Source organism: Mus pahari, chromosome 10 (assembly GCF_900095145.1).
Source record: "Mus pahari chromosome 10, PAHARI_EIJ_v1.1, whole genome shotgun sequence".
Lineage (NCBI taxonomy): Eukaryota > Metazoa > Chordata > Mammalia > Rodentia > Muridae > Mus > Mus pahari.
The window spans coordinates 113,904,324-113,929,618 of NC_034599.1; the positions used below are offsets into that span (position 1 = coordinate 113,904,324).

Genomic DNA, 25,295 nt, shown 5'->3' on the forward strand with positions numbered 1-25,295 from the left:
GAGAGAGAGAGAGAGAGAGAGAGAGAGAGAGAGAGAGAGAGAGAGAGAAGACAAAAATAAAAACAGAAGGTTGCAATCTTGAGAAACTTAAGTCAGGAGAGAGCGACATCCTGAGGTATATTTTTATACCAAGAATATTTCTTTACTTTTGTGGTCAAAATCAGGTCCAGTCTGAGTTTTGCGACTCAACGTGGTCATAGAATAAAAGAATAAGAACAAGCAAGCAATCCCCAGACCTGCAGTCACAGAGCACCTACTGTGTTGTCTTCTTGATAACGTTGGGATACTATCATCTGCAATGTCTGAGCCACATTCACAGCCATCGTGGGATGCATGGGGCCTGGACATGCCCACAAGAGCTCAGCACACTAGGAAATGCCATGTGACACTTATGTTCATAGAGGAACACCCGGTGACCAATGTCAGAACTTAGATAGGAAATGACAGCTGGGCGCTTGCCACACCCTACTCTGCTCAGGGACTTAACCAGACTCAGGCAAGGAGGGAATGAAGGAAGAACAGAACACAGATTTTAAAAAAGCTGTGATTGGGTGGGCAGGGCTCCGTCTGAGGGAAAGCACTAACTGCACAGCAAGGTTCATATGTACACCACCAGGGGGGGTGTCAGCAGTCTCCAAGGTCAGGCTGGCCTCAGTCACCCAGGAGCAGAGACCTGGGACTGCTAGTGTGTGTGCACACTGTTAATCCTTCCTAAACACTTAGATCAGAGGAAGGTGTCGCCACACCTCTAAGCCTTACCCAGAGGAAGGCTTTACGGTTGCCATGGCTGAAGTCATTAGTGTCCATGACAAGCCCATGCCCTTGACAAGGTGCACATTCACTCAGGGCTTCCTGCCCCCTCCCCTGCAGGTGCAGGACACAGAGCAGAGACCTTTCAGGGGTGGGCGCTTGTGAGACATCCCAATCACATCTCTTTCAGAGTCAGCCATGACATGGCTACTGGAATTACCCACTGCCAACTGAAACCTGCACTGCCCCTGACATATGGGCCTGAAGATGACAGGTGCCACCTTCTCCTGGATGCCAACTGCTTTCCCAGAGTAGTTGGCAGCTTTACTTCAGCCAGTCTCCATCAGCACTGAGTGTTGGGAGTAAGCTAGCTTTAATTAACAGACATGTAGGCTCATCTGCAAACCTCTTGGGAACACTATAAGTAACACAGACTTGGGAGGGACTTGAAGACCCCCACCATGTTTTGATAGCAAAAGCACGAAGTATGATTAAAAAAATCTCCCAACTTTCCTGTAAATGAAAACAGGTAAGTCGATCATCAGGCTCCACACCGTTCTCCAAACTCCCTAAATATAGAGGGATAAGAAAGAGGATCTGGGGGACATGCTCAGGTCCATCAGCAGAACTGAACAGCCTGATCCTTTGTTAGTGAAAATTATGGCTTCAGAAGGATTCTGCCCCAAGATTGAGACCCTAAACAGAAATGCCAGGGTATCTCTTCTGGTGGCCACATATCCCCCCAACCTCTTAGATGATGGATAGCCTCGTATCCCAGTCATGACATCCTACAGGGCCTTTTACACTTCAGGGTTACCGTCTCTGAATCCATTCAGGCTTCCAGCCCCAGGAGCCACGGGGCACACGGACCTTCAGGACATTAAAAGCCATGTCCATGTGCCTCCTGGCCAGCATGTACATGTGATGATTGTGTTTGTGGTAGACCCTTGAGGGAAGCTCTTCCCTCTGTAACTTCTTACAACTTAAAGAACTCATGAGTGTGCCAGGCCTCCTAACTCCACTAGTGGGGGAAAAAAAGGGCTGGAGAGATGGCTCAGCAGTTAAGAGCACTGACTGCTCTTCCAGAGGTCCTGAGTTCAAATTCCAGCAACCATATGGTGGCTCACAACCATCTGTAATGAGATCTGATGCCCTCTTCTGGTGCGTCTGAAGACAGCTACAGTGTACTTACATATAATCATAAATAAATCTTAAAAAAAAAAAAATCATGATGAAAGAAACAGTGTGAGTCCATCCCAGATTAAAACAGAATACACTGGAAGGTATCCTAGACCAGAAAGAAAGCCATTTAAGTAACAAACTGGGGCAGCTGACTGAAGCAGAATAGGTATGGCAAGGGTGTCAAAGAATTACACCAGTGTTAAATTACTAATTAGGACACTTCAGCCAGAGAACCTGTCTCTATGTCTGTCCCTGTCTCTGCCTTCTTTCCCTTTCTTCCGTTTTTAAAGAATGATGTCTTGTGTTTCTCATGTGCTTCAGAAAGACAATGTAACACATATAGAGTATAACCAACATCAACATGCAGAATATGACCAGTGTCAGCCACGCATGACTGCACACAGAGGCCCTGCCCAGTCGCCCAGTCCGGGTGCTGTGGTGGCCGTGTTCCGCCCTGGCTGACTCACCATCCTCTTGAGGATCCTTAGCAGAAGCTTCTGGTCCTTCGGGTCCTCCTTGGTCATCAGGAGGTTGGCAAAGGTCACCAGGTTCTCTGGGGACAAGCTCTCAGGGTTCTCTCCTCCATACAGCTGCACCAGGATGGACAGGCACTTGGACGAAACCTCGGAGATCTCAGGGTCCTCACTGGGAAGCTGGAAGCGGGCAGAGAAGGCTGTGTAAGTTCTACTCGTGTCATGTGTTGCTCTAGTCCAGCGCAGACCGGCTTCACAATGAATCATGGGAGCAAGAAGGTGACAGACACTCTAGTGACTACGTCATTCATACACTACGGTGCTTTAGTGAAGGCTATTCACACCAATTCTAGGCACCTGCGCTCTTTCCTACTGGGAAAGATCATATGTGTGCAAACACACACGTGCTAGTGTATGTATGGTGGGCTGCACCATTGAGCACCACCAGCCTTTGCTTTTTGAGCCTTCCTCCTCACCCTCTTTGCTTTCTTTCATGAGACAGGGTCTCACTGTATAGTCCAGGCTGGCCCCAGCTTCCTACATACTGGGGTCAAGGATGTGTAGTAGCCCAGGCTGGCCTCAGCTTCCTTCATGCCGGGTCACAGATGTGACCTTGTCTACCTCTTTAGGCACATGCTTGCTAGGAACTTGCTTAGGAAACCTCTGCTACATAAAAAGATGCTGAGGCTAATTATTCCTAAGGTGTTTTTAAAGCTTTATGAACAGGGGACTTTGCTTATTTTCTTCTCTGCAAGATCACTGTGGTATAGAGAACTGGCTTTTGTGGAGTAATTCCTGCTACTTAGCTGAGCCTCACTTTCTACTGCTGAGGAATATTCCACAGAGTCGGTGTACCCGTGTTTATACACCCATTAAGGAAAACGTGCCCCATTTCTGAAACTATAAAGCTCCTGCAGATACCAAATAGGCCCTAAAAATAAACACCAGTGTTTACTCTCTGGGGAGCTGCCAGGATATACCAGGGGGACTCAGGTTTATCTTTAAGGAAACCATGTACCTGTCCCCCAACAGTAGTGATGTGTCTTCCCTCTGACATATGGGTGTGGTTCAGCCTCGTCCCACTCACTTCAGAGTTCCTTAATCGTCCCCAGTGCAGCCCCTGGTGTCTGGCTCTATATTTTCCAAGTATGGACTCTATGTAGGAACACAACCTTTTTTGTCAACCTCACAAAATCTTTGGCATTAAAAAAAAATCTGATGAAATCCAATGAATGGTTTTCCATTCCTTGGAATGGTGCTGTGGTGTCAAATCTAAAACTTCTTGGCTACACCTTAATCCTGAAGGTGTGTCCTATGTTTTTTTTTCCCCTAAATTTATTATAGTTTTATATTTTATACTTAAATTTCACTTAATTTAGAGTTGACTTGTATATAAATTGTGAGGCTTGGGCAAAGGAGTGAGCCCCACCCCCCTGAACTTTCTGTTGCTCCATCACTATTCCTGAAAATGCCTTAGTTAACAATCATCAGGAAGGCAAACAGTCCAGGCAGGCTCTGCCCACTAACCTCCTGCACTCTCTCACTCTCTCAGATTCCCCCATCCTATCCCCAGTTCTGCCCCCCCCCAGTTGCCATGCCCCAGTGTCCAACTGGGATGGAGACTTCCTGCTCTGCTAAAGACAACAGACTGACAAGAAGACCAGAGAGGGGCTGGGGAGATGGCTCAGAGGTTAAGAGCGCTGACTGCTCTTCTGAAGGTCATGAGTTCAACCAGCAACCACATGATGGCTCACAACCATCGTTAATGAGATCTGATGCCTTCTAGGGTGTCTGAAGACAGCTACAGTGTACTTACATATAATAAATAAATAAACAAACAAATAAATAAATAAATCTTTTTTTTTAAAGGAGACCAGAGAGGAAACAGAAACCAAGGATCAAAATACCCAACCAATAAGACAAACTCAGAAATTAGCACCTAGACCTATAATCACTCCAAAGCAGTGCCTAGAGCCCAGTGTAAAAACACACCACAGCCAATGCAATATGTCACCCCAGAGTTCAGTCACACCACAGAAAGTTTCGAACATTCCAACATAGCTGAAGCATAAGAATAAGACCTTAAAGCCAACTTTATGAAGATGATAGAGGTCCTTAAAGAAAAAATGACCAAATCCCTTAAAGAAATTCAGGAAAATACAAACAAACAATTTGAGAAAATGATGGAGACATTTAAAACTGTTCTAGACCTGAAAATGAAAATAGAGGCAATAAAGAAGCCACAAACTGGGGAATCCTGGAGATGAAAATCCCAGGGAAGAGAACAGGAATTACAGACACAACCATTACCAACAGAATGCAAGAGATGGAAGAGAGAATCTCAGGTGTAAAAGATATGATAGAAGAAACAGACACATCTGTCAAAGAAAATGTTAAATATAAAAAGTTCCTGACATAAAACATCCGGGAAATTTGGGACACTATGAAAGACCAAATCTAAGAATATTAGGAATGGAAGAAGGAGATTTCCAGCACAAATATTTTCAACAAAATCATGGAAGAAAAAAAATTTCCTAGCCTAAGAAGGAGATGCCTGTAAACATACCAGAAGCTTACAGAACACCAAACAGATGGGATCAGAAAAGAAAGCACTCCCCCTCCACATAATAATCAAAACTAAGTACTCAACAAAGAAGGAATACCAAAAGCTGACGGGAAAAGGCCAAGTCACATGTAAAGGCAGACATATCAGAATTACACCGGACTTCTCAATGGAAACGATAAAGCTGGAAGGACCTGAAAGGAAGTCCTTCAGACTCTGAGAGACCACAGATGCCAGCCCAGACTCCTGTACCCAGCACCACTCTCAATCACCACAGAAGGTGAAAACAAGAGATGCTATGACAAAGTCAAACTTAAACAATATCTATTCATAAATCTATCCATACAGAAGGTACTAGAAGGAAAACTCCAACCCAAGGAGATTAACTACACCCATGAAAACACAGGCAATAAATAATCTCACAGCAGCAAAACTGAAAGAAGGATGTGCGCACACACACACATGTGCACACCCCTTCCCCAAATAACAGGAATTCACAATCATTGGTCACTGATATGTCTCAGTATCAGTGGACTCAACTTCCCAGTAAAAATATACAAACTTACAGAATAGATAGGAAGGTATGATCCATCCTGCTGCTGCAGATGAGAAACATACCTCAATTTAAAAGATAGCCATTTCATCAGAATAAAAGGTTGGAAAAAGATTTTTCAAGCAAGTGGACTTGAGAAACAAGGTGGTGTAGCCATTCTAATATCTTCAATAAAATAGGCTTCAAATCATAGTTAAGCAAAAGAGACAGGGAAGGACACTTCACACTCATTGAAGGAAAAAAAAATACAACAAGATGATCCTTCAATTCTTAATACCTATGCCTCCAAGACAAGGGTACCCATGTTTGTAAAAGAAACACTACTAAAGCCTAAATCACACATTGATTCTCATGCATTGATAGTGAAATACTTCAATACCCCATCCTTACCAATTGACAGGTTATCCAGACAAAAACTAAACAGGAAAAAAAAAATACTAGGGCTCACAGATATTATGAACCAAATGGACCTAACAGGAATTAACACATTTCATCCAAACACAAAAGAATATACCTTCTTCTCAGCACCTCATGGAACATTCTCTAAATTGACTACATACCTGGTTACAAAACAAGTCTTAATAGAATCGCAATAACCTCCTGTATCGTATTAGACCAACAAGGATTAAAGCTGGATTTCAATGACAACAGAAACAACAGAAAGCCTACAACTGGTGGAAACTGAACAACTCTCTACTCAGTGATCACTGGGTCAAAGCAGAAATAAAGAAATGAAAGACTTTTTAGGGTTCAATGAAAATGAACATACAACATACCCAAACTTATAGGGCACGGGGAAAGTGGGGCTGAGAGGAAGGTTATAGCAGAACGTTCCTGCATAAAGAAACTGGGGAGATCTCTTACTAGTGACGTAACAGAATACCCAAAAGCTCTAGAACAAAAGGAAGCAAACACGCCCAGGAGGAGCAGATGGCTGGAAATAAACTGAGGGCTGAAATAAATAAAACAGAACAAAGAGAACGGTATAACAATTGATGAAATAAAGAGCTGGTTCTTTGAGAAAATCAACAAGATAGATAAACCCTTATCCAAACCACATAGAAGAAAGAAAATATCCAAATTAATAAAAACAAAAACAAAAAAGTGGACATAACAACGGACATTGAAGAAATCCAAAGAATCATTAGTCTTCATTTTAAAACCTGTACTCTACAAAATTGGAAAGTCTAAAAGAAATAATTTTCTTGATAGATACACAAAGTTTTTTTTTTTTTTATCAAAGTTAAATCAAGATCAGACAAACAATTTAAATAGACCTATAACCTCAAAGGAGATAGAAGCAGTTATTAAAAGTCTCCCAACCACAATAATAGTCCTGGGGTAGACAGATTTAGTGCAGAATTCAACCAGACTTTCAAAGAGGAGCTAATACTAATATTTCTCAAATTATTCCTCAAAATAGAAACAGAAGGAACATTGTGAAATTCATTTTATGAGGCCACAGTCACCCTGACACTCAAACCACATAAAGATTCAACAAAGAAAGATAATTACAGACCAATTTTCCTCATGAACACAGATGCAAAAATACTCAATAAATTACTTGCAAACTAAAACCAAGAACACATCAAAAGGATCATCTACCATGATCAAGCAGGCTTCATCTTAGAGACACGAGGATGGTTCAACATATGAAAATCTGTTGACATAATCTACCATATAACAAACTGAAAGAAACCCACACAATCATCTCTTTAGATGCTGAAGAAGCCTCTGACAGAACCTAATACCCCTTCGTGTTAAAAGTCTTGGAGAGACCAGGGAAACAAGGTGCACGCCTAAATATAATAAAGGCAATATACAGCAAGCTGATAGCCAAGACAGAATTCAACGAAGAGAAACTTAAAGCAAGCCAACTAAAGTTGGGGCCAAGACAAGGCTGTTCACCCTTTCCACGTCTATTCCATACAGTACTTGAAATTCTAGCTGGAGCAATAAGACAACTGAAGGAGATCAAGAGGATACAAAGTGGAAAGAAAGATGTTAGGGCTGGAGAGGTTGCTTGGTGGTTAAGGGCACTGGCTGCTCTTCCAGAGGTCCTGAGTTCAATTCCCAGTTCAATTCCCATCACATGGTGGCTCACAACCATCTGTAATGGGATCCAATGCCCTCTCCTGGCATGCAGGTGTACATGCAGTAGAGCACTCATACATTTATAAAAGGAAGAAAGATCATTATTTACAGATGATATGATAGTATATACAAGTGGCCCCAAAAATTCTACCAGGGAACTCCTATCGCTGATAAACAGCTTTATTAAAGTGGCTGGATAGATGAAAAACTCAAAAAAAAAAAAAATCAATAGCCCTCCTATAGACAAATGGCAAATGGGCTGAGAAAGCAATCAGGGGAACAAAACCTTTCACAATGGCTACAAATAATGTAAAATATCTTGCGGTAACTCTAACCAAGCAAGGGAAAGATGCACGACAAAAACTTCAAATCTTTGAGAAAAGAAACTGAAGATACCAAATGATGGGAAGATTCCCCATACTCATGGGTTGGTAGGACTGACATAGTGAAAATGGTCACCCTACCAAAAGCAATCTGTAGATTCAATTCAATCCCCATTTAAATTCCAACACAATTCTTTATAGGCCTTGAAAGAACAATACTTAACTTCATATGGAGAAACAAAAACCCCAGGATAGCTAAAACAATTCTCTACAATAAAAGAACATCTGGATGTATTACCATCCCTGATTTCAAGCTATACTAAGGAGCTATGGTAACGAAAACTGCAGGGTATTGGCATAAACACAGACAGGCTGATCAATGGGATCAAATCAAAGGCCCAGATGTAAATCCACACACCTATAGCCACCTGGTAAAGAAGCCTGAGATACACAATGGAAAAAGGAAAGCATCTTCAACAAATGGTGCTGGTCTAACTGGATGTTGGCATGTAGAAGAATGGAAATAGATCCACATCTATCACTCTGCTCAAAACTCAGGTCCAAGTGGACCAAAGACATTAGTATGAAACCAGATACACTGAACCTGTAATGGCTGTTTTTGCTTGTAACTTGACTATATATGGAACGAATTACAATCCAGAAATGGAGGGCACACATGTGATCCAGATCTTGAGGCATACATTTAATCTGGGCCATACCTTCTGCTGGAGGCCTGTATAAGGTTCTCTGTCTACTGCCCTCACTTTGCCAGCACATCCACTGGAGCCTACTTCTTCAGGATTCCATCTTATACAGAAGACCAGATAAGACACACCCAGCCTCGTGGGACTGGGACTGAGCAACTACTACATTCTTGGGACTTTCCATTCACAGCTGGCCATCGTTGGACTAGGTGGACTGCAGTCTGTATGTCACTCCAATACATTCCAATAAATTCATATATATATATATATATATATATATATATATATATATATATATATATATATAATATATATATATATATATATATATATATATATATATATATATATATATATATATATATATATATATATATATATATATATATGAGTATGAGAGAGAGAAAGAGAGAGAGAGAGAGAGAGAGAGAGAGAGAGAGAGAGATTCATTCTATAAGTTCTGTGACTCTAGAAAAACCCTAATACAGAACCTAACAGAGGAGAAGAGAAAATAGGAAACAGCCTTGAATGCACTGGCAAGGGAGACAACTTCCTAAACAGAACACCCATAGCTCAAGCACTAAGATCAACAATTAATAAATGGGGCCTCATTAAACTGAAAAGTTTCGGTGAGGCAAAGGACAAGGTCAATAGGACCAATTGGCAGCCTACAGATTGGGAAAAGATTTTCACTAACTCCACATCAGATAGAGAGCTAATATCCAAAATATATAAAGAACTTGAGAAACTAGACATCAATAAACTAAATAACCCAATTTTAAAATGGGGTACAGATCTAAACAAAGAATTCTCAACAGAGGAATCTCTAATTAAGAGATTAAAGAAATGCTCAACGTCCTTAGTGATCAGGGAAATGCAAATCAAAACAACTCTGAGATTCCATCTTACACCTGTCAGAATGGTTAAGATAAAAAAAATTGCAAGTGATAGTTGATGCTGATGAGGATGCAGAGTAAGGGGAACTCATTGCTGGTGGGAGTGCAAACTTACACAGCCATTATGGAAATCAATCTAGAGATTCCTCAGACATTTGGGATTCCATCTAAGTCAAGACCCAGCTACACCACTCTTGGGCATTATCTTAGTCAGGGTTTCTACTCCTGCACAAAACATCATGAACAAGAAGCAAATTGGGGAGAAAAGGGTTTATTCAGCTTACACTTTTCACACTGCTGTTCATCATCAAAGGAAGTCAGGACTGGAACTCAAGCAGGTCAGGAAGCAGGAGCTGATGCAGAGGCCATGGAAGGATGCTTCTTATTGGCTTACTTCCCCTGGTTTGCTCAGCTTGCTTTCTTATAGAACCCAGCACTACCAGCCCAGGGATGGCACCACCCACAATGGGCCCTCCCCCCTTGATCACTAATTGAGAAAATGCCCCACAGCTGGATCTCATGGAGGCATTTCCTCACCTGAAGCTCCTTTCTCTGTGATAACTCCAGCCTGTGTCAAGTTGACACAAAATCAGCCAGTATAGGCATATACCCAAAGGGTGCCCCATCCTACCACTTGCCCAACTATGTCCATAGCAGATTTATTCATAATAGCCAGAAACTGGAAACAACCTAAATCTCCCTCAACTGACGAACAGATAAAGAAAATGCGGTACATCTACACAATGGAGCATTACTCAACTGTTTAAAACAATGATATCCTGAAACTTGCAAGCAAATGGATGGAACTAGAAAACAAATCATCCTGAGTGAAGTGCCCAGGCCCAGAAGGACAAACATGGCACACACGCACTTATAAGGGACATTAGCTGTTAAGTGTGATCCAATCCACAGACCGGGAGAGACAAAGTAACAAAGAGGTTTTGGGGTGGTGGGTGTCATGTATCTCCCTGGGAAGAGGAAATAGATTTTGCAGGCAGACTGGCGGCTAGGTGAGGCTGGGAACAGGAGCGTTCAGGTGTTGGGGAAGGGTATGGAGGAGTGACTGGAATTGGGAGCATCAGCTGTGATAAAGAAACCCAGGACCGTGGAAGCTCCCTGAATTCTCCGAGGGTGAACCTAAAGCAGTCTCCTAGTAATTGGTGGATCTGGAGCCCGCACCGGCCATTCTCTACAACCAGGCAAGCCTCCCAGCAGTAGGACTGGGACATCAACTCAGCCACCAAACTTTCAACCTCCAACTTCCCCTGACTGCAGGATGTGCTGGGGTGATGGTGTCATGGAACTTATGGGAGTAGCCAACTAATGACTGGTCCAACTTGAAACCCATGCCGAGAGTGAGCCCATACTTAACACTACATGGAGGGCCAGGAACCAGAGGGTGGGACGTCCAGAGACATGCAATAAAACCAAACATGACCAGGAAAAAAAAACTCAATGAAATGATCCTTAGTGGGATTCTGCTGTACTCATAGATCAGTGCCTAGGCCAACTTTCATAAGCGAGGCATTGTCCAGCAAGCGATGGGAGCAGACATAGAACCCACAGTCAAACACTAGGCAAAGCCAGGGGAACCCTGAAGAGGATGGGAAGGAAGTAGTGTAGGAGCCAGAGGGGTTGAGGACACCATGAGAACATGGCCCACTGAGATGGATGTGACAAACACAGCCAGTGTTGTCTGAGCTAGGTGCTCTGCATATGTTTCAGTTGTGTAGCATGAGGGACCCCTTATAGTGGGAGTGGGAGATATCTCCGACTCTGCTCTTGGGACCTGTTTCCTTCTACTTGGTGTGAGGGTTTGTGCCTAGTCCTGCTGCAGCTTGTAATGCTGTTTGTTGATATCCCTGGGAAGCCCACTCTTTTTTTTTTTTTTTTTTAAGGAAAACTGAGGAGTGGAGCTGAGAGGAGTAGAGGGGAAACTGCAGTTGGAATGTAATGTATATAAGTAATAAAAATTAAAAAAAAAAAAAAAAAAAAAAAGACCTAGGAGGGCAGGGCCAGAGCCGGGGCCCAGCTGCCGAGAGCACTCACTGCTCTGCAGCGGGCACAGCTCGGTTCCCAGCAACTCAACCACCTGTAACTCTAGCTCCTGCAGTCCAGTGACTCTTGCTTCCACGGGTCCCTACATACATGTATACATACCCCCCTCACAGATACACAGATATTCATAATTTTAAAAAGTAAATCTTTGTAAAAAAAAAAAATTCATCCAAATGTGTTTATATGACCTGCATTCTCTACTCGGATTGGGCCGTCTGGGCTAGCCCACCGTGGTCACACACTCACCGTGGACACACGCTGTCTTCCCATGGCTTTTTTCTCTTCAAAATTACTTCCACCATTTTAGGATGTCGGCTTTTCTTTATAAGTTCTAGAATTAGCTTGCCTGTCTCCAGAAACCTGTTGACTTCTTCAGGAATTGCCTGACTCCTCGTGGGTAGAGCAAATGTTCTCACTGTGGTGAGCCTCCTAAGTGGGAGCGGCTCTCTCCATCTATCTCCACCATCACTGACTTCTTCTGCAGTGTCCTGGACATGCCTGCTACTGAGTGCCGTGGTGTACCTTATCCTTTGGAGCAATTTTACATAATGTTTTATTTTTTAGTTTGAGCTCTGCACACTCACTCTTTGTTCACACAGACAGGATTTTTTAAGATGAATTTTCAGGTATAATTAGCACAAAAGCCACAGACAGATACATGAAGACACATTTTGATGAGTTTGTGTTTTCTTTATTGTGTCTGTATCTGTAGCCTGTATGGAATGTCTCAACCTTGACAATGGTCTACACAGTCACCTCCAAGCAGGGTTGGCTTGGCTTCCTGAGAGAATGTGCACCTTTCTTCTCTCTCTTCCCATGACATGTCAACTAAGAATGGCAGCCATGACATCATAACTCTCCTGGTCTTAGAGAAATGGGATTGAGCAGCTCAATCTTAAATACTATGTTGGTTGTAGTTCTCATTGACATTTTATCAGCTTGACAAAGCCTTCCCATCTAATCCTCGTTTGATGAGAATTTTTATCAGAAACTAGTGCAAGATGTTGTCAAGGACTTTCTCTGTATAGCCTCATGGTATATCCAATTTCTTCATAATACTGTGTAGGTGTAGGATATATTAACTGATATTTGCTGAACAAATCTGGAGGGGATCCTGCTGCGATCTGTTGCCCACAGGTGTGTTCAATCCACAGGCATGGAGGATTACTGGTGGTTTGTGTGCATGCAAACCACCAGTGCGTGTATGTGTGTGAGCATGTGTATGTTTTGCTATTTTGCTTTCCTGATCATTCTTTGAAATCAACAACAGAGTGACCCCATCCACAGGGAATGGATTGGGAAATACTTTCCTCTTTTATTTTATGTAAGAAATTATGTAAGACTGTTGCTAAACCTTCTCTCTTTGGTGGAATCTGGTGAAATTATCTGGGTTTCGAGAGATTAGAAATTTAATTTCCTTGATGACTGCAGAACAATTCAATGTTCATCTTGGTTGAAGTTTTGTAGTTATAAAGCAATGGGATAACTTATTCATGAGCACAACATTGTTGGGAGCACCCAGGGCTCCTCTCAGGAACTGTTGGGAGCACCCTGGGCTCCTCTCAGAAGCTGTTGGGAGCACTCCTCTCCAGGGCTGCCCAGGCCTTCCATTCCATCCCACAGCAGTCATTTCTGTTTCTCTGATCCTTTTCAGTTTCTTGTTAGCTTTCAAATCCACCCCCCCCCAAAGAGTTAATTTTTCATTTAATTGGTTTTCCTCTTTTGGTTTGCTTTGAGTTAATTTTCTATTCTTTACCTATTTCCTAAGTAGCAATAAGGCTTCGCTGCAGCAGTATATGTACATGTCATTGTGCTTGTTCCCACTTGTCACCCTCCCCCACATTCCCCCTCCCTGCTTGCTGATCCCCTCCTTCCCCCAAATAGTTTCATTTCTTCCCTCTCTTTCTTCTTGTTAATTTTTGTTTGTTTGGTAGCACTGCGGACTGAGCCCTGGGCCTTAGATGCCCAGCGGACCCTGCTCACTCTCCAAAGCATCCTTACTGCAGAACCCAGGCTGGCCTCAAAGCCCGCGAGTGCCAGGTCAGACGCTGCACCACCACACCTGGCTGGGCTTTTCCTTTCTTCTCACATAAGGTTTTGAAATTATAAATTTTTCTTTAAGTGATGCTTTTAGCTACATTCTACAAGTTTTGATATATTTTCATTTTAGTTCACTTCTATGTATTAAAACTTCCTGTGAGAATTCATCTTTGACCTGTGAATTATTTTAAGTGCACTTGCTTTTCAGATGTCAGACTTCTTTCCTGTAATCCTTTTATTACTGGTGTCTAGCCTGGCTCCGTTGTGGTCAAGGAGATGACTCTAGGAGGAAGACTTGCTCCGTGAGCTCTGGCTCACAGCTCAGGGGTCCAGTCCATCAGGGCGGATGTCAGAGCGGTCAGGGCTTGAAGCAGCTGCTCACCAACACCTACAATCTGGAGGCAGAGAGAGGCGCTGCTGCTGTTGAGAACCCTTCTCCATTTACAAGGTCCAGGATCCCAGCCAGGGGATGGTGCCGCCCACAGCGTGCAGTCTCTCCTCTGTTAATGCAATCATGATAACCCCACAGGCATGTGCCAGGGCCCATCTTCCAAGTGCTGATAGGCTCTATCTCCTTGACAACTAACACTCACCTTTGCAAATGCTTATTCTGTGTAGAAACTGGTTTATGGCCACCGTTTACTGCTTCCTAGCTTTAGTTATAGACTCAGTCATGTCCAATTAGATTTGAGCTTAAGATAAACATGTTATCCTGCTTTAGGTATGCCCATTTGACATATTGTTTTCACTCTGTCAGCCTTGATTCTTGGAAGTGCTCTTACTGGCCACCTTGAATACCTTGTGGGAAGAGATGTAAACAGATACACACGTGCAGCCTGGATATGATTCTAAGGACGCATACACTTGAATTTTAAGAACCGTTTTAAACTTAAAATCACAGTTGTGGTGGATTTGTTTCTCTTTAATCAACACATCCAACACAATGTATTCAAGAATCTTTCTCATTGTGTATTCTATTTTAAAAATATTACCTACCACAGTGCTTGTCAGATATTATATGGGGATACTTAGTTCCAGAGAAGAAAATACATTAACAAAGAAAGAACAAAAATAACCACTTCACAGCAGCCTTTCCTGTCCCTTTGATGTTGCTAACAGTGCCTGGAGACAGATCTCTGCACTGTTAGGACATCTTTTACAGGATTCCACCCAAGGCCGTCAATCCTGCTGCTTGCCTCCATACATCACATCCTGCCCTGCCCACTCCCAGCAGCAGTGAGAAGGCAGTGGGAATATCACTGGGCAGGCCAGTGAGGTTATGGTGGAAATGCTCCACCCCTGCCCCAAGTCCATGCATTGCTCCCTCCCCAGAGGCAAGGGAGTGCTGGACCTCCACCCCAGCACATCCTAAACGTAAATGTAAATGTGCTGACTCAGAGGTATGGCCACCTTGAATACCTGGTGACTTGCCACTCGATTTGTTGATTTGACTCTAAGTCTACACAACACAGATTCAGAAAACATCTCAAAGACAAACTGAAAGGCACAGGTGGCACAGATGGGTCCTGGCTTGCCCTGAGTAGCATTCACAACGCCCTTCAGAGATGCTGCCAACTGTGGAAAGGTGGGGAAACACAACTCCTTTGAAAGATCCTTAACACAGAAGGGCTGGAGCTTCAGGGATGAGTCTGTCAACAGTTATTTTAAAGATCAAACACTAACTTATAACAAAGAAATTTCCACGTGAAAACCTGGGTTTACTGGGTTTGGTGTTTTTATTTTATTCCCCCCCCCCTCACTTAACAAGTATTTGCCACAATCCTCATCCTCATAGCAAACATGGCCCCTGTGAGTGCTCCCGAGGCTACAACCCATGCACTTCTTAAGCTGTCTGTCATGCACTTCTTAAGCTGCCTGTCAACTGATCTGTTTCCCCTCTTGATATGACACAATTACTGGCTTCTAATTAGTCCTTTGAACACTTTCCAGAATGGCACAGACAATAGAATACTCACTGGCTCCACCCAGGTTTACACAGAAAGGAAGAGGAGGAGACAGAGCCCAGACAGACCCTTAGGAGCACAGCCTGGAAGGGAAATGAGGGATGCTGGGAGGAGCAGGAAGAACAGGGTCCTAACAGGGAAGTGGTAAGGAAAGAGACTGCAATTAGCTTGCATCCCTGAAACTCATCACCAGGAAGAAAGGGAAAGGATTTGTCCAGAGGTGACATCCTTCCGGCCTTGCAGAGACAGCACGAACAGAGGCCAGCATTTCTGAAGGCGCACTGGGGACTGGACAGGCCAGGATCCTCGGACTGACTGACTAGGCTGGGGTCCTGAGCTGAATAAAAACGAGGCAAGTGGAACAAAAAGGCCTCCGTGGGCATCTGTCAGCATCAATGGCATCCATTGGTCTACCACAGTGTGACTACGCTGCTCCCTGACATGACAAATTCCACCCTCAAACTATGAACAAAACAAACCCTTCCTTCCGATCACAGTGTCACATGTCACAGTTATTGTCGGGAAGGTCCAGTGCTGAGGGACAGGGTGCACGAAGCATGAGTCTGTTAGAGTGGGCACACGATGTCGCACCAGGCCACTGCTGTAGGACCTTCAGCCATGGCTCCTTTGAGAAAAGGCCTCTGATCAGCCGGCCAGAGCGTGGGGCAGGAGCCATGTGGACGCTGAAGGAAATGACTTTCAAGGTTTCCACGCCAAGATCAAAAGCCTAGACTGGGAAGGATGAAGGAGAAATGGCAAAATCTGGAAACTCCTCCCTTCCAGAATCAGGGTGGTAACTTCTGTCTTTCAACGGCTGTGTGCTCAGGGCTTCTAAGGATTTGAGAGGTGGTGTCGGGCTGGGCTGAGTGTGCAGCGAGGAGAGGCCAGAGGATGCAGGAAGGAGCAAGGAAGCACAGCCTGCAGACATGGGGGCCACACGGCCATGCTGCCCCCTCGGCTGACTCGGGCATCACTATGGTGGTATGATTTATGCAAGGGGTGCACATATGGAATTCCAGGGGTCTCTGCAAAATTCCAATCTGCGAGCTCTCGATATGCAGGTCTGAGGCACACAGCTACAGACGGCGGCGGGCTGTGAGGTACAGACACCCGTCCTTCATGGGTCCTCAACAGCGTGTCACCACATGCGGCAGGAATCAGGAATGCTTTGCTCTGTGGGACCTTCTGGTTTCTTCTCAGCTCCGGGTCCTCAGGGAAGAATGTGGTATGGTGTAGGTCAGGGGTGTGAGACTGACACAGGACACTACAACACACATACACAACCCAGGAAGCCTGGTCCTTACTATGTAGAATTTGAAGGACAGTACTCTTGACAAACCATGGGAAAATGTCCCCAGCCTCACCCGAAGACTGCAGGAGATGCAGGAGAAGAAAGGCTTAGACAAATGTGCAGGCAAAACTCCCACAGATATAAAACAGATAAAACATGTGCTGGTTGTTGTTGTTGTTGTTGTTGTTAAGGAAAATGAAGAGTGGCATCGACTTTGATCTTATTTCTATTCTCCCTCATTTCCACAAAATCCTCGCTCACAATCACAGGGTTTGCATTACTCTTGAGCTCTTCAGTTAAACCTTCCTTCCCTGTTGACACCGGTCCCTCACTATTCTGTTGGGTTAGATTTTCTTTTTAAAGTTTTCTCATCTTCATCCTAAATGCCAATGGTCTTCAGTTGAGAGACATTTGCAAGTAGGCTAGGAAATTCGCTATCACTTTAGCACGATGACCTGGGAGCCTTGCCACTGGCTCTGTGTTCTGGATCACCAGGGTAACACAGGGGCTGCCTGTCTCTTTAGTATCTAGGATTCATTTGTAAACCACGTGGCAATATTTGAACATCAGCACTTACAATGCAAAATACCCCATTGGAATCTGTCCCCACTGGCTCCTGTGTTGAGTCCCCAATAGGTGGAGCTATTTCAGGAGTGTGCACCCTGTAGGAGACAGGGCTGACCCAGATCAAGTAAGAGGTGTGTGTGAGGGGGGAGACACTGGGCGGAGGGGTGGCACAGTTCTTAGGGTCACTGTCCGTGGTCTCCCCCCATCTTGCTCTCTGCTCCTCCAGGAAGACTCTCCTCCTCAGGGGTGTCCCAGACATCTGAGCACAAGAGCCCTCCCAGACACACCAAGGTCACACAGTTGTGTTTCCTGAGTTTTCTGGTTTTGGTTGTGACTCGGGGGATGCTAGTGTTTAACTATTCTGAAGCACAGCGGTTCTAACTGCTCCACGCCTCTCTATTCCTCAGCCACAGAAAATCATACTCTGCTCTCTGTCACAGACAGTCCGTGGAAAGGTGATTTCTAAGAAAGAAGGACATCTAGAAGGCAGACAGGGTGATTGTGTACTGAAAATCCAACATTTGACTTTTCAAACTGTTCTGACTGGGATCTGGGAGAGGGCTCAGTAGATAAAGACACTTGTATCACAAGCCACATGATCTAGATGGAGTAGGTGTCTACAGAGCTGCCTCCAACAGACTGGCCTTCTGGAGTTTGATATTTACTTACTTTGATGGCAAGTTTGGCAATTTATATTTTCCTATTATTTTCATCTATTTTCCACATTGTCAAATTTAATGCCTTGAATTTTGTGTTTGTGTGGCTCCTTCCTAATGCAACAACAACAACAACAACAAAACAACAACAACATCATGAAGAACAACAAGTCCAAACTGCAGTTTCCTGAACTGAATCTTCATCCATAAACAGCAGAGCTAAGAAGAGTCAGAAGCTGCAGTCAGGGGAGGAAAGTAGAAAAATGGGTGCAGTGCAGACACGGAGCAGAAACTGAGCCCCACCAGATCAGTACTCATTAAAAGCACTCTGATTGCCAGTCGTCTTACTGTGGGGAGCTGGTGCAAACACAGAGCATGCCAAAGCCTGAAGGCAGCACCAGAAAGTTACTGCAGGCATTCAGAAGAGCATGTGTGACACACAACCCGAGAGGCCTCTGGTAGGAGTGTCTGAAGTTCACACTGACGCCATTCAGCCACTGAGAAGGACAAGACTGGCAGCCAGATGCAGACGTGAAAGAGCCCATAATTCTCCAATACAGAGCAAATACAGAGAAGAATGTGCCCATGTCCATGACCCAGGCGCTTGTGACTGCAAAGGGAATGATAGAGGCAGATCAAATGTCATAGGCCAAATGCCACAGTGTGCGTGTACATATGCGTGTGTGCATGTGCGTGTGTGTGTGAGTGTGCATGTGTGTGTGTTGGGGGTGGGGTGGGTAGTTTTACTAATCACTTCTAGATTGCTTGGCTCCTTGTGATGATCATTCCTATTATAATTAAAAATCCTATCTCTAAAGTTAAAAAAAGGAAAGGAAAATTTCTTAGACTCTTAGGTAAATGGCCTCCATATGTCATGAGTTATATACTAACCTCTCCATGATGGTAGGGGCTTGGTATACTGCTAACAGCTTCCAAAAGACTCAGTGTGTTAGGACCATCAGACAGGAACCAAAAACTGCACAAATGTTCGGGTTTGTTGTTGCAGGGGTGCAAAGTGCCGGCAGAACTACAGAGTCCAGAAGCTGGAATGACTGCTGACTGGGGGACTGGGGACAGCTCAGTAGTCAGAGTGTGTGGACACAAGTATGAAGACAGCAGTTCAGATCCCAGATCACATGTAAAAGACAGTGGGTGTGGTGACCTGCCTGTCATTCCAGCACATGGAGATGAGAGAAGAGGATTCTGGGAGTAAGCAAGCAATCTGAGTTCAACTGAGAAACCCTGCATCAGGGAATAAGGTAGAGAGCAATGGAGGAAGCCATCTGATGCTGACCTTGGACTTGCACATGCTCGCACACATACACCCACACTTAACACACATGTGCCCATGCACATTCGAACATGTATACATACATACACATAAGCATATGTACGTACACACACACACACACACACACACACACACACACACGGGGAAAAAAGGCTGTTGACTGAATCAAAGACTGTGAAAATCCTCTCTTGTATTAAAATAATTCCTTTCTGAAGAGTTCAGATCTAATGAATATAGGTATGAAGTAGAAGGGATGCCCTCAAAGAAAATAAGAGGTGATACAGGTTTTCTTTAAAAGTGTGAGTTCCAAGGAGACAATGGCTGTCCTTTAATAAAACTGCAAGGCCAATACTACAAAAACTGCCCCTAACACTAAACCAACCAGGTGATTTACAGTAGAATCAAGTCTGAAAGACACTGATGGAGCATAGCTAAGCCTTTACTGTCTGGATGTTTAGCATGAATTCTTTAACTCAAAGTCACAGCTTCCAAAGGACATGGTTCATTTATCCAAGAGATGTATCCAGACTGAATGAAATAAGACTGCTCATCGAGGCTGGGGCTGAAGGACTTTGGGGGCCCAGAGGCGCCTCTGCAGTGTGGTTGGTCTGCTCTGAGGATCCTTGTGATTGCGGCATGGTGGAGCTCAACCAGCATGCTGTGAGCCTCCAGGTCGGGTAATTGTGCAGTCACACTCTTTGGAAATGCCCCTGGGTCCATTATTTTAGCACATTAACAAGGCTGTGTGCAGGGAGGTTTGTTACAATATGAGCTGGCTGTTTATCAGATGGGGGTAATATGATTACAAGGCATGCAGCACGGGAAAACCCCTGGGAGCCATCGACAGGGCAATGCTGCAGGCATAAGGCCAGAACAAAAAGCCAAACATGGTTATCAAAACAGCGAACCCACTGCATCACGGTTATGGGTGAATAGCCATGCTATTCAGTGGCTTCAAACTTGACAAAGAGCTGGTCTTTCAGAGAGCATCTATAGTCGCATGGCTTCAGGCGGGGGCAAAATGACAACAGAGCACACACAGCCTCTAGACTCTGGAGAATTCTCCTGTCACCACCATGGGTTTCATCCACACAGTATTGAATTGTGGTAAGGATAACTCAGGGACTACACAACACAGAACAGAGCAAGTAGGGTGGGATGTGGACTCTGCTCCAAGTCCTTGCCAAGACCTAGGGTGTATTATCCTGTCCCCATTAAAGTTATTTTTACTTAGAGTGTAACTCGTGGGTTCTATCTACCATGTGGGTCCCAGGTATAAAACTCAGTTGCCAACCTTGGCAGCAAGCCCCTTCCCCTGCTGAGCCATCTTGCCAGCCTTGTATCCGGCTTTGGAAGTGGAGACCTGACTTCTAGTGGCACTGTCAGCTCTGCTGGTGGCAGGGGGTGGGGGAGGGGCATGTCAGTGGGACTCCGCTTCAAGTGGTCTCCCTTGTCATTCTAAGTACACAGAGGAACCTACCCAGGGAAAGGTGCATCTCAGGTGTGGAAAACATTCCTTTCTCTGGAAAAATCACATGACAAAAGGCTTTCTGTGTAACCCTTGGTCCAGGATCCTCAAAGGCCACTGAAACCTGCAGATGCTAACCTAAGTGGAAGGGCATATAGCCTCTATGCACCCTTGGGTGGACCTCAGGTCATGTCTGGGACACCTATAGGATCAAGCACAATGTAAACATGATGCAAATCATTGCTGTGCTGTACTGACCAGAGAATGATGAGAAAATAACCTGCACATGCTCACTACAGACGTGATCTATATGCTCATAGCAGACGTGACCTTCTGTATATTTGAAACAGATGTGATTGTTTTTACAAATGATCCAGCTCATGGTTGGCTGGATCTAAGACTGCAGAGCAGTCAGGGAATCAGGCTAACGGAGCTCCCCTCCATTTCTGTGCTATAAGAGAATCCCTGACACCCAGCCCCTGCGCTGTCACCTCTGTCACCGTTGACACCGCTGTCAGACATTAACTTAGGTCAGGGAGACAAAAGCTTCATAGGATGGTGCTTGGCTGCCATCTCCAAGAATGTGTGATTTTTTTTTCCCAACTGTGCAGGTGTGATTCTAGGCACAGGATCTATACAGCACTTGATCCCTGAAAACTTTCACCAATATATGTCCACCTCACTCTTCACAGAAAAATGGCACTGGACAAAACTCAAAGGCTACATGCAGAGGCAAGCCCATGGAGGCATTAGAAGAAAGCACAAGTGACCATGTCTGATGACATCTGTCACTGCAGATGGAAGGGTGGGCCCATAAAAACCAGATGGAAGGCCTCCAAAGTATAAAGGAACCAATACATTTATCTGTAAGATGCTATCTTTGTAATTTAAATACCTACAAAATGAGAAATAGCAAGGAGAAAATGAAAGATCCATTTGTTGTGACAAAAGGATGCACTTATTCAAAGGTGCCGTACCAAGGCAGATGAAGCAGAAAAAGCAGGCAGAAGTCACAGCAAGTGATGAGAGAGAGAGAGAGACAGACAGACAGACAGACAGACAGACAGACGGACATTTAGGTAATTAATCATGGCAATGCCTTTAATTCCAGCACTGGGGAGGCAGAGGCAGGCAGAGCTCTGTGAGTAGGAGGCCAACCTGATCTATATATTCAGTTCCAGGCCAGCCAGGGCTACACAGAGAACCCCCAGCCCCATCTTACCACAACAAAACAAAAGCAAGACAAACCTACAAAAGACTCTTTCCTTCATTCATACAGAAAGAAATACATGATTCTCAGAGACTCAGATACAACATACCTGAACAGCAAAAATAGCATGAGTTCAGGAAGCTTGGAGTTGGTGCAGATCATAAGAGAATGAATCTGCCCTGTGTCCTGCTGGGAGGGCAATAGGAAGCAAACACCCCAGCTTTTCCCTAGGAACCCCAGTTTCAGGAATGTGTCCTGTGGTTATACAACACCATTTATAAGAACATCTAGTGAGCAGTCTCAGTCCACTTCACTCAGAATCTATTCCTCAAATATGAAAATCTGAGGGACCCTTACTGACACAGCTCTGGTGGCTGAGGATCTGCACCTCCACCATAACCTGCTGTGGAAGAGGGTTCATGTGGACTCAAAGACACAACTCAGATCTGAAGGCATGATGCATATATATGAAACATACACGTATGTAAGTTTTTTGACTTAATAGAGAACAGTAGCACATAAGCCATACATGGCAGCTGGGTGTGGTGGTAGTTCATGCCTATACTTCCAGGATTTGGGTGATGAGACAGGGGGATTACCCTAAGTTCCAGGCCTGCCTGCGCTATAGGGCCCTATCTCAAAAAGCAACAACAGGGGATGGAGAGATGACCCAGTGATTAAAAGCATTTGCTGCTCTTGCAGAGGACCTGAGTTCAATTCCCAGCAGCCACATGGAGGCTCAACAGCTTATAACTCAGCTTCAGGGAAAGGGCATGGACCTCCATCTGTGCACACAGGTCACATGCTGTCCTAGCATGGACATACACAGCCACCTGGCCTGTCAACCCTTCTTCAGAACTGATGCATGTGCTTGGCATCACTGGTCAGAGCAATCTTTTGCTCATCGTGGTAAGATGTTCATTAGGTCTAAGCCGACTTTAGAACAGGAGCCTGCAGGACAAAGGGTCAGGCCTTCAGCAGCTGGTCCACCTCTCTCATGCTGATGACTGAGTTAAACATTGCATTTCCCGTATTTGCAGTGTTTCTGCAAGGAAGATTCTGTAATGACCATGGCCTCCACCCATCTGACAGCTGTGAGACTTCATTTACATGAAATATGAGTTTCTTATTTTTGCCTCAAGAGAATCTTACATTATGAGCTAGCCATAATTACAGAAATAGTTCTGAGTTGAAAAATATTTCCCTTACAAACTATGCATATGTGAAGGAAGATGGGAAGGAATCGTCTGAAGGTAACTATAACTGTGTCTCAGAAGGTGAGTGTCTGTCTGCAGGCCTTGACTGTGTGCTGCCCCCACAGGCCCCATGGTGCACCCCATGACCTCTGTTCCTGAGCCCAGCTCCCTCCCAAGGGAATATGGCAACCAACCACAGCTAAGCTGACCAAACAGAAAATGAAAATGCCCACTACATGCTGAGCATCCACACCACCATGTGGCTTTTTCTAGCAACCTATGCTTGTGATGGTCAGGGCTGACTATTACCCGGCCAGGTCTGGAGTTGCCTTGAACAAAGGCTACTAGGTACTCTCATTAGACATTACTGAGGTTAAAATAGTATATGGCCATGTCTGTCAGGAATTACCTTGACTAAGTTATTCTATGCCTGTGTCTGTAAGGGGATTAGCTTGGCTGAGCTACTATCTTGATTAGGTTAACTGATTCTTGACAGCCCACTCTAATCCTGGGGGGTTCCATTCCATGGACTTTGGTCCTGAAAGGGGAGAGTGAGCCAAGCACAAGGATTCTTCCCTCTCTGCTTCCTGACCACAGATGCAACCTGGCCAGTGCCCTGAGCTTTGAGACCAGGACTGTCTACCAGGACAGGCTGCACTGGTCAGCTATGAGCCAAACCAAGCCTTCTCGTGCAGGCTGCCTTTGTTACTGTGTTGTTACTTCATGGCAGGCTGCCTTTGTTACTGTGTTGTTACTTCGTCGTTCAGCCAGGGAAAAGTAATTCCAAAGCGGCAAGGGCCAAAGCATCAAAGCCCATGGCAGAGAGCCTCAAAAATTCTAAATAACAACCTGTGTGAGGATAAATGGTGATAAGTAGAAACACATGCTCAGCTACTCTGAAAACTGCCTGTAAGCAATGTCTTTAAGAAAGTTCCTAGTGAATACTTTGTAACTGCTATCCCGCCGACTATTGCTGAGTTTCATTGCAAACCTCATGCTGGTTATTTTTTAATTATCTCTATTTTACTGTTTCATAAGGGAATCTTACAGTGATGCAAGCTAAGATAGAGCTGACCCAGAGAAAGGTGCCTTCCTGTGGGTGTCACCTGCAGTACACACAGAGTTAGGGACCCCACCTATAACAGCCTGCTGGAGAGGAGGCAGGAGCTGTGTTCTCTAATGGTGACTAAAAAGACCTGTTAGGAACCATGTGTCCTCTGCAGAAGGATAGTTTGGGACAGCAAGAATGAATGGCATGTGCACCATCTCTCTCTTTTTTTAAAGAAATCACTATTTTCATCTCACAGATAAAATACTAGGTAACAAGACATGGAATTTGCTCTGTCTAAAAGTAGAAAAGTATTATTTTTAAATTCAACACAAGGTTTCATGTTCATCTTAGTCAAATTGAACTGGGAATTACAGCACCATGAGACATTTTATGGCCACAGGAAGCCAAACCCAACTGTCCTCAGTGTACTAGCACACTGCCCTTGGCCCGAAGAATCAGATTCGTGAAGCAGACAATGTTTCTCACAGCGCACGTCAGTGTCGCGGAAGCCAAAAGAGATGCATACTCCAAGGTAGGCATGCTCATGCTGGGGTGAATGTGTGGTCAGAGAACAACTTGTGGGAGTCAGGTCTCTCTTTCCACCATGTGGGCTTTGGGCTGGGAGGAATCAAACTCAGGTCCCAGCACTGTGAAGGCAGAGGCAGGCAGATATCTTTGAGTTCCAAGTCAGCCAGAGCTACATAGTGGGATACTGTCTCCAAAAGAGAGTACTAATAATTTAAATCTGGAAAAACTGCCCTCCCTTGCCGAGCCATCATGCCTGACCTGTGTGATTCTCTAAATGTTTGCTTAAATTCTGCACAAAGAGAACACTTCGGCCTTCTTCCTGCTTGCGGTGAGTTTGATCCCAATCCTCACTGTTAACTTCTGCTGACTCTGGTTTGGCTGCTTGGCTCCCTGAGTCTGGAGGCAGCAGCCTGAGTTCACTGACTGGTTCCCTTCCA

The 25,295-nt window shown here is 44.6% G+C and overlaps 1 protein-coding gene across 1 annotated transcript in view; it reads right to left on the reverse strand.

Annotated features, from left to right (window-relative positions):
* The window catches only part of Ulk4 (unc-51 like kinase 4), a 283,012-nt gene that overhangs the window by 69,691 nt on the left and 188,026 nt on the right, over nucleotides 1–25,295 (reverse strand). Inside the window, exon 34 of the mRNA XM_021207848.2 lies at nucleotides 2,400–2,585. Coding sequence (XP_021063507.1) covers nucleotides 2,400–2,585 — 186 coding nt within the window. The remainder of the gene's footprint in view (nucleotides 1–2,399; nucleotides 2,586–25,295) is intronic.